Genomic DNA, 16,305 nt, shown 5'->3' on the forward strand with positions numbered 1-16,305 from the left:
TCAGAGACTAAGTGATTGACGTGATGACAAAAGCTGACAAAAGCTTCCACCCGGCGCATAATGCGGGTCACCAGTTTCCGAAAGAAGCCTAACGTCGGTGCGCAGGTGCCGTATAGAGCCGACTCGCAGTTCGGCTTCTTTCGGAAACTGGTGACGCGCATTATGCGCCGGGTGGAAGCTTTTGTCATCACGTCAATCACTTAGTCTCTGAATAGGAACACCCACTCCCGCGGGATCCACTACCCGGGGGGGGGGGGGGACGCTATACGGCGGTATGTACAGCGAAAAAACATCTCTGTACATGTCGGCAGTATGCTGGGTGGAATGCTATATACATTTTTTTAGGGTGAACCTCCGCTTTAAGGCTTTTCGCTCCTAGTATCGAATGTTAGGGAATGTCACAATCGCCCTGCGAAAGGCAACTGACATATCCCACCTATTACAAACATGGGTATTCATGACATTTGTGCAAATGTTGAGACATTCACAAAAAAAAATTCTGAAATAAACCCCTTGCCTGTTTGCAGTTTGATCTTGATACACCTTTTAATTTGATTCCACATGGGGTTCCCTTGCTGAAATCAGGGCCATTTCCCAAACTTTGGTTTAACCCACACAAGCTCTACATTTTGTACTTACAAACTTAGGATGTCTGCTATAGTCAACCGGTTTGGTCAATGCTCACGCACCTTTTTTTCTTCCTTCAGTTCATGTAGGGTTATAAGCAACCGCAATGAGGGCGGCGTCCGAGAGCCCCTACAACATTTTGGAGGCCCGCCCCCGCTTATTTCTCCCAAACCGCAACAACAGGCGACGCCCACTTCATTATGGAACCCTGTGTCGATGATGGACACCACAACAGAGCCACGACGCACCCAAGAGCCCACCACTGTCCATAACCACCACGCCGCCGCCATGTACGAACATACCAGACAAACTGTTGCCTCGATCAAAATTGAGCGACCATTTTGCTATGAGAAGCAACAGGATGAGGAGGAGTTGGCACATAGGAGACGGGAAATGGAGAAGTACCAGCCCATTCGGGATTCCTCCACATTGGAGCACTCTGGTTATTCCCACGCCCCTTTCCTTGCCGAGCTTGAAAAGTCAACACAGACTTTCCTAAACCAGCAGCGGAGTTCCCTCCAGCAAGCTGGACAGACTATGGAGATCACGCTGCTGCACAAGCCAATCACGGCGCTCAGAGCACCGCCACCCAGGACGCGAGAGCCCATGTATATCTACGATGAGTTTTTACAGCAGCACCGCAGGCTGGTCAGCAAGCTGGACCTGGAGGAACGGAGGCGGAAAGAGGCGCGGGAGAAGGGTAAGATGCCTATGAGTTGCAGAGATTTACTAAACTTTGGGAGTTTATTTTTTTTTCATATTAAGAGAAAAACGTAGAGGAAACCTAAAAAAATTAAAAAACGTGTTTGAGTGATTGCTGCAGGCTATGGGCAGAGATGGTGCCTGCGCCTTTACCCCTCTTTTGTTGCATCCTGTCTCGGCTTCTGGCAGTGATACACTGGAACAAAGTCGAGAGAGGATAGGGAGGCTCCAAAAATGACTATAATAAGCGGTTTCTGGGCCAGATTTTAATGCACCCTGTTCATTCTGGCCTAGATTCAGGTACGGCTGATCTACATTGCGCGGGTGTAGCGTACCGTATTTACACTACGCCGCCGCAACTTAGAGAGGCAAGTGCTGTATTCACAAAGCACTTGCCTCCTAAGTTACGGCAGCGTAGCGTAAATGGGCCGGCGTAAGCGCGCGTAATTCAAAGTAGGCTGTAGGGGGCGTGTTGTATTTAAATGAGGCTTGACCCCATGTAGATGCATGGCCGAACGTATCACGTCGTATTTATGCCCAAAAATACGTCGGCTCAATGCCTGTGACGTGAACGTAATTTACGCACAGCCCTATTCGCGTACGACTTGCGCAAACAACGTAAAAAGATAGGCTTGTTCCGACGTCCATACTTTGCATGGGATGCGCCACCTAGAGACCAGCTTTATCTTTACGCTGGCGTATCTCTAACGTAAACGATGTAACTAATTGCGATGGGCGCACGTACGTTCATTGGCGTATCTAGTCATTTGCATATTCTACGCCGAACTCAACGGAAGCGCCACCTAGCGGCCAGCGTAAATATGCACCCTAAGATAATTTAAGCGTATCTGGTTTCCAGAATACGCTTAAATTTATGACGGTGCAGATTCGGACTTACGACGGCGTATCTACTGATACGCCGACGTAAGTCTCTGAGAATCTGGCCCCATGTGTTTAGCTCTTAATTGGTTCATATAAAGTGGTTGTAAACCCTTACATATAGAAGTGACTGGCTCCAGATAATGCACAGAGATTAAAAAAATCCTCCTACGCAAGTTTTTCCTGTCTATCTGCAGTCTTCTCTCCTCTATTTTCACAATATCTCTGAGCTCTAGAAGGCAGGGGGTGGGGATCTGATGTCACACACAGCACAGCATAGAGCAGGAAGCTGAGTGTAATCTGAGAACTAAGTGGAGGGAAAGGACCTAAACCCTTATGCACTCTCATAGGAGAACATGCACTGCTGAGGCTGTAAATCACCCTCTGGGGTGCTGGAGTGGGAGGAAGACGGCCTTCCCCCGGGATTCTGAGATGTCACAATTGCTTATTGTCACAAGTGATTCATGCAAATAGCAGAGAAGAAAACAAAAGGGCAGATAGGAACCACACTAGGTGCTTTGGCTTAAAGTGGATGTAAACCCACTCTCTTACTTTCTAATCTACTGCCATAGTGCTGATCTATAAGGCTATAGATGCCTCCTGCATGTATCCTCACCTGTCAGATGTCTCCCCTCTGTCTGTTATAAGAACTGAAAAACTGCAGATTCTGTGGGTGGGTCTGTTGTCTGGAGCTCAGTGGGTGGAGTCGTGATGTCAGTAGACTCCCCGCCCTCCTCTACACTCCCCTTTTCAACATGCATTTTTTCCTATGTATTCCTTACACTGAATTCTGCTATGATCACTAACATCCAGTCAAAATCCAGAAAAGTAACCACATGACTTCAGAAAAGGAGTGGGGGTGGGAATTAAAAAATAATGCCTGTCTCCAGGCTAGTGCATGAGATGTGTAAATGACCTGTCACTCACAGCAAGGGGGCGGAACGGACTAAGGTTTTTCTCTGTAAGTCCGTTTTTTATTTCACTGAACAATAAAAGAGGATTGTTTAGAGCTGGATTAACTCTGTGTGGCAAGACTGGGCACAGATGATAGGAAATCTTATACTGTACATTGTGACATTAAAAAAAAAAAAACATTTTTGGGTTTACATCCACTTTAAGGCTAGTTCACACTGTAAAGGATATACATTGTTCAGTTTTCATTTCAGAGGTTTACAACAACTTTAAAGCCCCCCTCCGGGCTGCTGTAAAATCGGCCCATGCTGAGGGGTTTCCCCTGCACTGTATGTGTTAGATCAGTTGGCTAGTGGCAATGTAATAAGTACTTTTTATTCTTTGTTTCCTTCTGGCAGCTACCACTCTCCTACACTGTCTAATGCCCCCAGGATATGGGCAGGTCCACGCTGTTCTTGCGTACAATGCAAACCTGCTAATTTGCATGGCTAAACTTTTTAACGGCAATCCAGACTGGGGCGTTAAATGGATTACTTCCAAATAGAACCAACGACATGTTTTATTTCTGCCTCCGATACAATGTACACTCTAATTAGAGTGCCCCCTCATCTCTTAAAGTCTCTGCGTTCCAGTAAACGTGACTCATTCTTCAGTTTTACGCATTCCTAACCTGTGTTCTCCTGTTTAGGTTATTACTACGACCTAGATGACTCCTACGATGAAAGCGACGAGGAGGAAGTCCGAGCGCACCTCCGGCGAGTGACCGAGCAGCCCCCACTCAAGCTGGATACATCCTCTGAGGTATGGGACAGGGCACCGTGGTTGGCATTGTGGAGCTGACCCTGTGCACCCAAAGTGATTGTGGAAATTCTTTTGGTGTGCAGGAACTACAACCCAATATTTAATTTCTTAACATTCATATTCTCCATTATCTACACCAGTGTTTCTCAACTCCAGTCGTCAAGGAGCCCCAACAGGTCATGTTTTCAGGGTTTCCCTCCGATGAAACAGCTGTGGTAATTACTAAGGCAGTGAAACTGATCAAATCATCCTGTGCAAAATAATGAAAAGCCTGAAAATATGACCAGTTGAGGCGCCTTGAGGACTGGAGTTGAGAAACGCTGATCTACACTACTGCCGTAATGTTGGTTGAAGGTTAGGATATTCAATAAAGATGGAAAAACACTTCAGCGTTCCAGAGCTATTAATCAACTTTTTCAAGCAATATAATCTGGCAGGGATTCTAACCATTCTCTGTGCCATTAAAAAAAAAAGTTTTGGCTTTAGGTAAGTTTTTGAAGGAACCCTTTCTTTCCTGAGAGAGACTTGGAGACTTCCATTGCCACTTCATGTTCTACAAAGGATAGTTTCTTGACCGGTTTACATGCTTGTCTACATACGTTGTGTCCCATGCATAAGGTCTCTCTTCTCCCAGGTGGAGGGTGGTGTAACGGTCACCACCGTTTACGACCTTCCATCCACGACAACAGCTCATCTGACACACAGACAGACCAGCAGGCATCCCATTTTCCCAGAATCAAGACGAGACACGCAGCTCTGTACTTGTTCCAAATGTAATACATGAATTCTGATTCCCTTGCCACCCCATGCCCAAAAGGCACAGGGTGGACTCAGACCCAAGAGTTATCAGTGACGCTGACACAGGAGTATCCCCCATCCTCACAAAGTCTCTGGATGTCCCGGGTCATTCCGTTACAGGTGGAATGGTCCCTTCCACTGAAACTCGCCCCGTTTTTTGGTTCCCCTTTTTCCTAATTTTGGTTCTAAATCTTGATGTAGAAAAAAAAAGGGGGGAGACTCCCAAGAAATTCTTTAATGAAAAACATCCGGTATTATCAAAAATATAGTTTCTTTATTGAAAAAAATCCACATAAACACTGGTAATTGTAAAAATAGTGTATACCTCCACCACATTCGGAGGAACACGACTCCTCTCTTATTGTTTTGTGAGTTGACCCATTGCTTGGCTGAGGAATTATTATTTATAATTCCGCCCTTCTAAACCATTTTCAATATAGGAGTAGTCTGAGTGACTATTTTGTTTTTCTAAATCTTAAAGCGGGGGTTCACCCGAAAATAATTTTTTAACATTAGATTGAGGCTAATTAGGCGAAGCAGAATCGGGTGTTTTTTTTTAAATCAATGTAGTACTTATCGTTTTAGAGATAGATGTTCTCCGCCACTTCCGGGTATGGGCTGCGGGACTGGGCGTTCCTATTTGACAGCCTTCCGACGGTCGCATACAGCGCGTCACGAGTTGCCGAACGTCGGTGCGGCTCTATACGGCGCCTGCACTACTTTCGGGAACTCGTGACGCGCTGTATGCGACCGCCGGAAGGCTGTCAATCAAATAGGAACGCCCAGTCCCGCAGCCCATACCCGGAAGCGGCGGAGAACATCTATCTCTAAAACGGTAAGTACTGCATTCATTTTTAAAAAAACACCCGATTCTGCTTCACCTAATTAGCCTCAATCTAATGTTAAAAATAGATTTTTCGAGTGAACCTCCACTTTAATGTGTCCTTTTTAAGGGGCCAGTTGTATGCCCTGTACACACGATAGGAATTTCCTATGGGCTTAAATCTGATGAAATTTTCTGTCAGAATTCTGTTCAAGCTGTCTTGCATACACAGCTTTGTGATCACTGATCAGCCTATAATTGTTTTTTTTTTCTCAATTTTGTTTCAATGTGGCAGAAGTTGGACTTCCTCCAGATATTTGGCCTCACAACCCAAAAAGAAAAGGAGCGCCTCCTGCAGCAGAAGCGGCGGAAGCGAAGGCGGATGTTTCGGGAAAGGAGTCAGTCTCCTCCAACGATACAAATCAAGCGACAGACGCCGTCTCCGCATTCTCCCCTCTCCACCAGATTCAGCCCAGATGAGCTCAACAACAGCCCCAACCTGGAGGAGAAGAAGAAATTTCTCACGTTCTTCGACCTGTCGCACGTCAGTGCAGAGAAGAGGAGAGGTGAGACGTTCCTCATATTAAATTGTACACTTCAGCAACATTTTTCAACCAGGGTGCCTTGAGGGTTCTTCAGGGGTGCCTTGGCAAAATGAAAAAAAAAATACAGAAAATTTGTATACAAGCCAGTGGGTGGATCAAGCCTACCTTTTTAGTTACACAAAGACACAGGTTTTCATTGGGCACCATTACAACCTTCTAGCCGCTGGTGTCCTAACAACCAATGACATCAGTTGATAAGGTGGATGTCGGAAGCCATCATAGCATTGTTTGCCCCTCTGTCAGCACAGGGAGTGATGGAGAAAAATTGAGGAAGAAGAGAAACATTGGAATACTAGTCAGTAGCAGTTTGCAAAAGCATATTTGCTTTGGAAGAATAAATCACCACCTAAATGTTGGGTGTCCTATATGTGTGGATGTTGCTACATTATGTAAAATGATTAAAATAGTTTTTACACTTTACAATGGAGTGGCTCAAGACTGTCCATAATTTTAGAGGGTGCCTTGACTGAAAAAAAGTTGAGAAATGCTGCTTCACAGGATATAAGAGCAGTGGTGGGCAACCAGTTAGGTTATGGATGGATTTCATCAGTGGGATCGGAGTCCTCCTAAGACCTTCTGCACTCTGGAGGACTTGAGATGAACACATTTAGGCCTTCTAGAATATAACTGTTCATCTTCTACGGGATATAAGAGACATGGTGGGTAACAGTAGTGTATTTAGATTTTGTGCTGCCCTAGGCCTGACTAAACTTGTGCACCCCCTAATTCAAATATGACACACCCCTTCATGTTAAAGCCCACGCCCTGAAATTTTCAAGTGGGGACACTAGTTCTTAGGGCCTTGGGGGGGGGGGGGGGGAATGGATTCCCTTAATTTGCATAGATTTCCTCTCGCTTCCTGTTTGGCTATGGGGCAGGAAGTGAAGGGTAATCTCTGCAATGGGAGATAGAGATGGTAAAAAATAAACTGACGGGCTATAACCCTCCCTTACTCTATACCAGGAGTCTCCAAACTGCGGCCTGAGGGCCCTTTGCTAGCCTTTATCCGGCCCTCAGGGCTTTATTCTTCCCACTGACTCCCAACAAGGGGGCGCTTTTTCTTCCACTAATATCAATGATAAGATACAATTACTCCTAATAGGGGCACTACTCCTTATCCTACTGATCGCAAACTATGTGGCCATATTTAGTCTCACCAATGCTGGGCCCGGGGCTTTTTCTGCCCCCTCTGGCCACAATCCGGCTCTCCTAAAGGCTGAAGAACAATAAACTGGCCCTTTGTTTGAAAAGTTTGGAGACCCCTGCTCTATACAAAAAGAAAAAAAAAGTGTTGTCTATAGTTCTACTTTAAGCACAAATTTCTGATAATTTTATGGAGAGGACGAAGAAGATATTGCCATGCCGATGGTGCAGAAGAAACCTAGCACAGCGAGGAAGGTTTGTGGTCCAGGCTGATAGGACAGTCAAAATTAGAAGCAGCTTGCGTTACACTAACAGTGTAGTACAAGCGGGGACTCTTTCTGTGCTTCCCCCCTGCAAAGTGCTGCTCTAGGCCTGGGCCTTGTTGGCCTAGGCCAGGATACAGCATTGGTGGGTAACACTGTAGATTATGGCTCAATCTCATCTGTGGACCCCTAACCTTCCAAAGAGCTTCAACTTCTCATAATGGAATAGTTCATCTGTACAGAGTGGTGCCAACCAGTTAGAATATGGCTTGATCTTGCCTGAGCCCTCCAAAGAACAGAAGGTCTTTTGGAGGGTTCGGGGTCTACAGATGGGGCCCCCTAGAATAAAGAAGTTCATCTCTTCGGGATATAAGAGCACTGGTGGGCAACCATGTAGATTATGGCTAAATCTTGCCTGTGGATTATGATCCTACCAAAGAGCTCTACGCTTCTGCCTTGCAGCATTGGGGTCTGCGGTAGGGTTGCCACCTCATCCCTTTACACAGGTTCTGAGGTTAATTTTAATGCAGGTAAGGCACCAAGTGAGTTTGTCACCTTAATCAACCACAGAACCTGTGTAATTAGTAGGTGTCCAGTTTTAAAGGGATGAGGTGGCAACCCTAGTCCGCGGATCAAATCCCAGCTGGGGCATCATCTGCATGAAGTTTTTTGTATGTGATCACTGTGCTCGTCAGGGTTTCATTTTGGGTACTGCAATTTCCTTCCACACTTTAAAGACATGATAATAGTTTATTAGCTGCTTTCTAAATTGGCCCTAGTGTGTGTGTGTGTGTGTGTGTGTGTGTGTGTGTGTGTCATTAGAACCTTGGATTGTGAGCTGCTTGAGGGCAGTAACTGATTTGAATGTATATGTAAAGTGCTGCTTAAGTTGCATGCTCTATACAAATGCTAATACTAATGATTATTGTACCCTTTTGGTAAGATGTTGCTTTTAACACATTGTCTTCATTACCACAGACAAGGAAAAACTGGTGGAAATGCTTGAGGCAATTAAGCAGAAGAATGCAGCGCCGGAGGCAGTAAAGAACCAACCACCAGCCCAGACCCGGACCAGCCCGCCTCCCCCACTTCCTCCTCCCCCCTCAGGTGAGTCATGTAACCACCTTGCTACAAAGGTATATGTCCTGCCTAGTTTGATTGTGGCCTTCTAGGAGTCAGATATACTTGCCTGCCATCGGTAGGTAGAAAACTGCAAAATTGGTCAAATTCGTGAAGTATAAAATAGCTGACCAAGCACGGGAAGGACATTTTTGTTTTTGTTTTTTTTCCTACTACCAAAGTTGCTTTAGTTTTAAAGAGGCAGAGTTGGTTCATACAGCAGCGGCACGACTTCGGGGGCGACTCTGCAAGTCGTCCTGAGGACGACTTCAGAGGCGATTTGCAAAACGACTTCTGTATAGAAGTCAATGCAGGTGGCCCCGAGCCGCCCCCGAAATACTACAGGAACCTTTTTCTAAGTTGGAGCGACTTGCGTCGCTCCTATAAGAACGGTTCCATTGCATTGAATGGGACGCGACACGTCAGGCGGCTGAGCCGCCTGTCGTGTCGCCCCAGTGTGAACCGGGTCGCACTCTACTGTGTTTTTATTTTTTATTGTAATATTTAACAAGAAGTAGCAATTCATGCAACTCTTCATGTAACTTGCTGTGCTACATTTTGTTTTAGGTAATAGGTGAAAATACTCCCTCTAGTGGCTGTTTGTGTACCCAGGCAGTGCAGGGCACAGAATAAGCTACAGAGGTTACAGAATATGCCACAGAGTCTGCTGTTTTGGACTAGTCTGAGCAGAAGCAGAGTTCTGCCAAAAAAATAAATATTAAGTCAGCAGCTACAAATACTGCAGCTGCTGATCTTTAATATAAGGACACTTGCCTGTCCAGAGCGCCCGCGATGTCGGGTCCCGAAGCGGATTTGTCCCTCGGCTCTCGGGTGCTGCCGCCGCCATCTTCGGTAAGGGAATCAGGAAGTGAAACCTTGCGGCTTCACTTTCTAGTTCCCTACTGCGCATGCGCGATCCCACTGGTCCCTGCTGTCTTCTGGAACCTGTATCTCACAGAAGACAGCAGGGGGGATGAAGTAGGCGCCGGACGTAGATAGGTCACCGCGGTGATCTATGCCCAGAAGTGGGAGAAAATGCCTGTATTGCACAGGTATCTGCTCCCTCCTCCCCCTGAAAGGTGCCAAATGTGACACCGGAGGGAGGATTCCAAAAAGCGGAAGTTCTATTTTTGGATGGAAGTCTGCTTCAAGTTTGCATTAAGAGGAGGAATATTGAAGCATAATCACAATGTGGCACCACTAAGTAGGATCAAAGTTTTCATTGACAAAACTTTTTAAAGACTAAAGCAGTCTTCCAAGGGGCCATTCACATCTGTTTTCAGTGCATTGATGTAGGCACAATAACGCGCATTGCATTAAGGCAACTCATTACAATGTGTGGGCTGCCAACATACAAGAATGGGAAAAGAATCTTAGACCTGCAGATTTATTTTTCCCCCTCATGCAGCAGACAACACATAGTAGTTCACGCCTTCACCTTGTGGTGGACTGCAACACATGTGCATTGGGTTAATGCATTTGGGTTTTGATTTGCATCATTGATGCACTAATGCATGTTGCCTGCATTAACCTGAATGGTGGCAATGCGCACATTTTTTGTGTGCACTCCCACTATGCACTGCACTGGAAGGGTACCAATGGGTCTTAAGAATGACCGACTGGGGCTTGACTTTTTATATCATTTGAAAATACTAAAAAGTATTCTGCTTTGTGATTGTATGGAAATGTTTGACTTGCCCACATTTTAAGGTCTGAAAAGAGATATGCTTGCTTACCTTTTTAGGCCCGGCCCATGAGGACCAGCTACCTGCTCCGCCATCAACACATCCCGATCCACCAGCTCCAGTGGCCTCTACTTCTTCTTCTTGCACTGTTTCTGTCCCGGAAACCGTAAAGCCTCTGGAACCCCTTCGTCTAGAACCCCATAGTGTAGATCATCGCAAACTCCTGGAGTCCACCAGGGTCCCGCCCCTGCAGCTTCCAGTCCTGGAGTCCACCAGGGTCCCGCCCCTGCAGCTTCCAGTCCTGGAGTCCACCAGGGTCCTGCCCCTGCAGCTTCCAGTCCTGGAGTCCACCAGGGTCCCGCCCCTGCAGCTTCCAGTCCAACCCCCAGTGACCAACGCACCAAGCGCCGACAAAATCAGGCAGGTCGAGGGCCCGCCTGCTAAAAAGAGCTTGAGCATTCTGAACTTTGTGCGAGGACACACACCCAAGGAAAACACAGTGCAGCCTTCCCAAAGCATGAACGGGAGGAACAAGTCATGGGAACCCTTCCTGGCTGAGGAATTTGCACACCAGTTTCACGAATCTGTCTTACAGTCCACACAGAAGGCCCTGCAGAAGCACAAAGGTGAGACTTCATAGTAAAGAACTAAAGCTTTTGTGGGTCCCTATATAAACTGGTCCCCATTGAAGACAAAACCTTAAAGTAAAACTATGGCCTATGGTTATAACCACTGTCAGATTTTTTTTTTTTTTTTTGTCGTCACCTGTGTCCCATTGCTGAGATTTCCCTTTATGTCCTGTCCCATAGCCAAGCAGTAAGTGAGAGAAAAACCTTAAAAATTAAGGGAATTCTTTGCGGCCCCCCCCCCCCGAGGTAACCAGAACTGTCCCCTGTGTCAGACATTAGTGAACACAGCCAAGGGGCCAGATTCACAAAGAGATACGACGGTGTATTATCTACAGATACACCATCGTATCTCTGACTTACACTGGTCCTATCTATGCGCCTGATTCATAGAATCAGATACGCATAGATAGGACTAAGATCTGACTGTGTTACACTGTGTTACACTGTCGGATCTTTTTTTCAATTTAAAAATGGCGCCGCTGATTTACGATAAATAATATGTAAATCAGCAAGATACGCAAATTCACGAACGTATGCAGACCTGTCGCAGTGTTCTTACGTTGTTTCCGTAGAAGGTTTTCCCGTCGTATACTTACCCCTGTTTTTAGCAGGCGCAGCCAATGTTAAGTATAGCTGGCGTTCCCGCGTCGAATTTGAATTTTCCAACGTCGTTTGCGTACGCCGATTTACGAACACGCGCGTCGCAAGTCCCGCTCACGTCGAAATCACTGACGTCCTAGTGACGTCAGTGGGAGCAATGCACGCCGGGAAATTCCCCGGACGGCGCATGCGCATTTAAATCGGCGCGGGAACGCGCCTGATTTAAATAGTACACTCCCCTAGCCGCGGAAATTGAATTCCGCCAGGGGACTTAGGATCCGCCGTCGCAAGTTTGGAGGTAAGTGGTTTGTGAATTAGCCACTTGCCTCCTAAACTTGCGGGAGCGGATCTTAATTCACGTAGATCGAGCGGATCTATAGATCCGCTGAGCTACGTGAATCTGGCCCAAGAACTGTATTGGCACCATGATTACACGATTATGGCATCTCAGATCAGGAAGTAGATGGTGATCCTGGGTCACCTCCTGGAGAGAAAAGCAGATGAAAACCTTGCCAGGGGGAGAATTGTGATCTCTGTGAGAAGCTATAAATTACTGGAAGGGTTACACGACACATTACAAAGCAAGCATAGACACATATCTGAAGCTAGGTCACCTTTTAATAACATTTATTGATATATTTTAATCAGTAATTTTTCAGACCTGAAAATAAGATATCCGACCCGGTACAGAGACCCTATTTAGAACATTTTGACACACGACCTATGGTAGATCTTTGTTTTGGCTTGCCTTCTCTTGTGCTGAAAACAGTCACGTGACCTGTACCTTTTTGGCCCACAGGAGCATCCGGCTTGCACAGTGCCGAGCAAAACCACAAACCGGACGCCTCTGTTCACTATAACATTCCCGAGCTGCAGCACTCAAGCAGGGCTCCAGTGCAACAACAGAATGGACAGCCAGGACCTGGACAGACGGGGGCAAGCCTTGGGCAACGGCAGCAAGACCTCACCTCGGGGGAGGAAACGTCGGAAGAAGAAGATGAAGAGGAGGAGGATGAGCCACCAAGACCTAAATGGCAGGGAATCGAGGCAATATTGGAAGCATATCAGGAACATTTAGAAGGTGGGTACATTTCCTGGACATCCCATTCCCAAACCATGGCCATTATTGTGGCGTTTGTTCTAGCCCCAAAAGGGAATCAACCTTTATTCTTCTGGGAATGGTTTTGTGGGATGTCTGTGGGAATTTGTTTCCATTTGTGAGGTCCGCTACTGATGTTGGGTGAGAAGACCTGGCTCATAATTGATGGTCCAGTTCACCCCAAATGTGATCAGTAGGGTTGAGGTCAGGGCTCTGTGGGACACTTGAGTTCCTCCACACCAAACTGGTCACACTATGTCTTCATGGAGCTGTCTTTGTACATAGGGGCACAGTCATACTGGAACAGAAAAGGGTCTTCACCCAAGTGTTACACAAGGTTGTAAAAGCACAATGGTCTACAATGTCTTTGTATGATGTAGTTTTAACAGCCCTCCTCACTGGAGACACCTGAACACATCATTTGGGGGGGGGGGGGTCCCATAGTTTTGCCCATACAGTGTATATACATTTTCATAACGTATATTGGTTGGGTTCTGTTATTGTTCGGGAGTAGACTAAGGATAGGCTGGTTGGGAATTAGGATAATGAGTAACGTTAAAGCGGAGGTCTAGCCACAATTTTTTATTTTTTTTTAAACCTTTCGGACACTTGCATATGCATAATATTACACTCACTTGTTTAGTGCAATATCTCCCCCCGATGTCCAGTTTCGTTTGAAAAACGTAGATATAATACCTGTTGATGGCAGGTTTCAGCGCATGCTCAGTTTGTACGGCGCGGAGCACGGTAAACTTCCACGTTGCCATCACAGCGGAAGTTCCCGCCCCGTTGTGATGGCAACAAAGAACACAAAACAGACAAAGGAAAGCTCAGTATAGGGCGTCGCTTCCGGTTTTGGGATCTCGCGATCATTAGCCGCGGCCATCCGCACTGACTCCTGGGAATACTGACACTTAACTCTCAGGAGACAGTGCGCCGCCGACGATACATGCCCATACCCGTGGGGGTCAGAACCAGGAAGTAAGACACAAAAGAAGGCTAGACAGGTACCCGCTAAGAATTTTTTTTTTATATCATTTGACAATCTGACATGTGAGGCGAACCTTAATATTTGTGTGGACCTCCGCTTGAAGTTAGAATTTCTCAATCGGGGTTGTATGGAACCCTAAGGTTCCTCCAGAGGCTGCTTGGGGTTCCTTGACCAATGATCAACTTCTGCCTCTCAGAAAACTTCCTACTGACACCATTGATGTTTTTTGCTACCTGTAAGGGGGGGGGCCCTCTTTCCAGTGACCACAAGTGTACAGAGGTTTTTTCCCACTGACCATCACATTAATGTATCATGAGTTAGTCTTCTTTTTTTTTTTTTTAGCAGGGGTTCCCTCAAACCGAAAAGTTATTCAAAGGGTTCCTATGCGTTAAAAAGGTTGGGCCAGATCCACGAAGCAGTTAGGCTGGCGTATCTATTGATACGCCGCGTAACTTCTAGGTTGCTCCGGCGTATCTTTGTTTTGTATCCACAAAACAAGATCCGCATGAAGCTGGGCTAGATCCGACTGGCATACGTCTTGGTACGCCGTCGGATCTAAGGTGCATATTTACGCTGGCCGCTCCCGTCGATTTCCGCGTCGAGTATGCAAATTAGCTAGATACGCCAATCCACAAACGTACGTCCGGCCGGCGCATTTTTTTACGTTGTTTCCGTAAGGCTTTTTCCGGCGTGAAGTTACCCCTGCTATATGAGGCGTAGTCAATGTTAAGTATGGACGTCGGGGCCAGCGTAAAACTTTCGCGAATAGGGCTTTGCGTAGAATTACGTTCACGTCGAAAGCATTGGCTTGTTGCGGGTTCATTTGGAGAATGCGCGCTGGGATACCCCCACGGGCGGCGCAGGCGCAAATTCTTTGTGGATATGGGAAATATGCTGTAAGTTACGGCGGCGTAGTGTATCTGAGATGCACTACGCCGGACTTACAAATGCACCGCGCTACGTGGATCTGGGCCTTTGAGCATGGCTTGGTTAAGTGGTTGGGTTCAGTTAAAAGCCTAATTCAAGCCAATTTTGTAATTGATGGGAGGAGGAGTTATTATTAAAACATGGCGTTTCCTGTCCCTGTGACACCAGGGCGAAAAAAATTATGGCAACAGTTGTCACCAGGACAGAAAGACACCGATGGTAATAAAAAAAAAAAACTTTCTAACCCTTATCCCCACTCTACTAAAAAATCTGTTTTTGACTGTGTGGCCATCGGAGAGATTTCCTGATCAAGGCCGCAACATCCAAAACTAAGAAATATCCTGAGAGTTTAGGGTTGGCTTGAGTTGAATGATTAGGTTTAGTGGTTATTTGAAGTTTTTTAATGTGATTCCGAAAGCAAAAGATTTCCTGTCCATAAAATTTTCAGGCGTAATGGTTTTAAGTGCCGACTAATTTATCATCGGTTTTCTTCAGCATAATTGCCGCTCGCCAGCCTCTTATCGCATGTTCTTTGAACACGCCACCGTTATTTAGTACACTTTTAAGAGTCTAAAGCCGATTCCTTCATGTAAAATTGATTATTCTTTTCTCCCATCTTGTTTGCAGATCAAAACATTGAACGCCACGTTATGGAGACGCAGTGCAAGCGGCTAGAAGCTCAGCACTATAACCTGAGTCTGACGGCAGAACAGTTGTCACATCGTATGGCGGTAAGTGATCCTCGCAGGATAGAAAGCCCATAGTGCTTTAATTTTATCAGTTTCCAATGAAAATTATGTAATAAGAGTAATACCAATTGAAATATTCTACAATTTATTTTTATTCAGTTGAAAACTTGTAGTATGGAGTGCTACTGGTTATTTATTTTTCTCGAGGAATAGGTGAAGCTCTGTTATTCTTGACCCCCTACACCAGGGGTCTCCGAACTTTTCAAACCAAGGGCCAGTTTATTGTCCTTCGGATTTTAGGAGGGCCGGATTGTGGCCAGCGGGGGTAAAAAAAAATTCCCAGGCCCAGCATTGGTGAGAATAAATATGGCCTCAGAGTTTGCAGTCAGTAGGATAAGGAGTAGTGCCCCTATTAGTAGGAGTAATTGTATCCCATCATTAGTATCAGTGAAAGAAATTGTGCCCCCTTGTTGGTGTCAGTGGGAAGAATAGTGCCTCATATCGGTGGGAAGAATAAAGCCCCAAGGGCCGGATAAAGGCTAGCAAAGGGCCACATCTGGCCCTCGGGCTGCAGTTTGGAGACCCCTGCCCTACACTTTTTAAAATACAACTCCTGGTAAAATGTAACCTTTTAAAAATGCTCTCTCCCCTAACACCGATGCTGACTTACCTGTGTAAGAATGATATATATACTTGCCTATTTTCAGACCGCTCTGGTCATGAGATCTGGCTCCCATGTGGCTGCAGGGGAGAGGAGGGAGCGCCGACAATGGATGTGCAATGGGAGCCTATGGATAAAGTCACTGGGCCAGATCCAAAAATAGCGGGCGTAACTTAACTTTTCCCATTTAAGTTACACTGCCGCAAATTGTCCAAGTTAGTGCCCGATCCACAAAGCACTTACCTAGAAATTTGCAGCTGTGTAACTTAAATCTGTCCGCCGCAAGGCGTGCCCAATCTAATGGGGCGAGTCCCATTTAAATTAGGCGCGCGCCGGACGTACTGCGCATGCT

General features: G+C 46.2%; 1 protein-coding gene across 7 annotated transcripts in view; it reads left to right on the top strand.

Annotated features, from left to right (window-relative positions):
- Positions 1–16,305, top strand: part of GSE1 (Gse1 coiled-coil protein) — a 486,852-nt gene that overhangs the window by 465,662 nt on the left and 4,885 nt on the right. For 6 of the 7 annotated variants that reach the window (XM_040329398.1, XM_040329400.1, XM_040329401.1 and 3 more), the window contains 7 exons: positions 708–1,327; positions 3,809–3,921; positions 5,838–6,108; positions 8,532–8,660; positions 10,417–10,983; positions 12,386–12,667; positions 15,231–15,334. In XM_040329398.1, the coding sequence (XP_040185332.1) occupies positions 708–1,327; positions 3,809–3,921; positions 5,838–6,108; positions 8,532–8,660; positions 10,417–10,983; positions 12,386–12,667; positions 15,231–15,334 (2,086 nt within the window). The remainder of the gene's footprint in view (positions 1–707; positions 1,328–3,808; positions 3,922–5,837; positions 6,109–8,531; positions 8,661–10,416; positions 10,984–12,385; positions 12,668–15,230; positions 15,335–16,305) is intronic. The other variant, XM_040329399.1, reaches the window with a different exon arrangement.

This window comes from Rana temporaria, chromosome 11 (genome assembly GCF_905171775.1).
Source record: "Rana temporaria chromosome 11, aRanTem1.1, whole genome shotgun sequence".
Taxonomy (NCBI): Eukaryota; Metazoa; Chordata; class Amphibia; order Anura; family Ranidae; genus Rana; species Rana temporaria.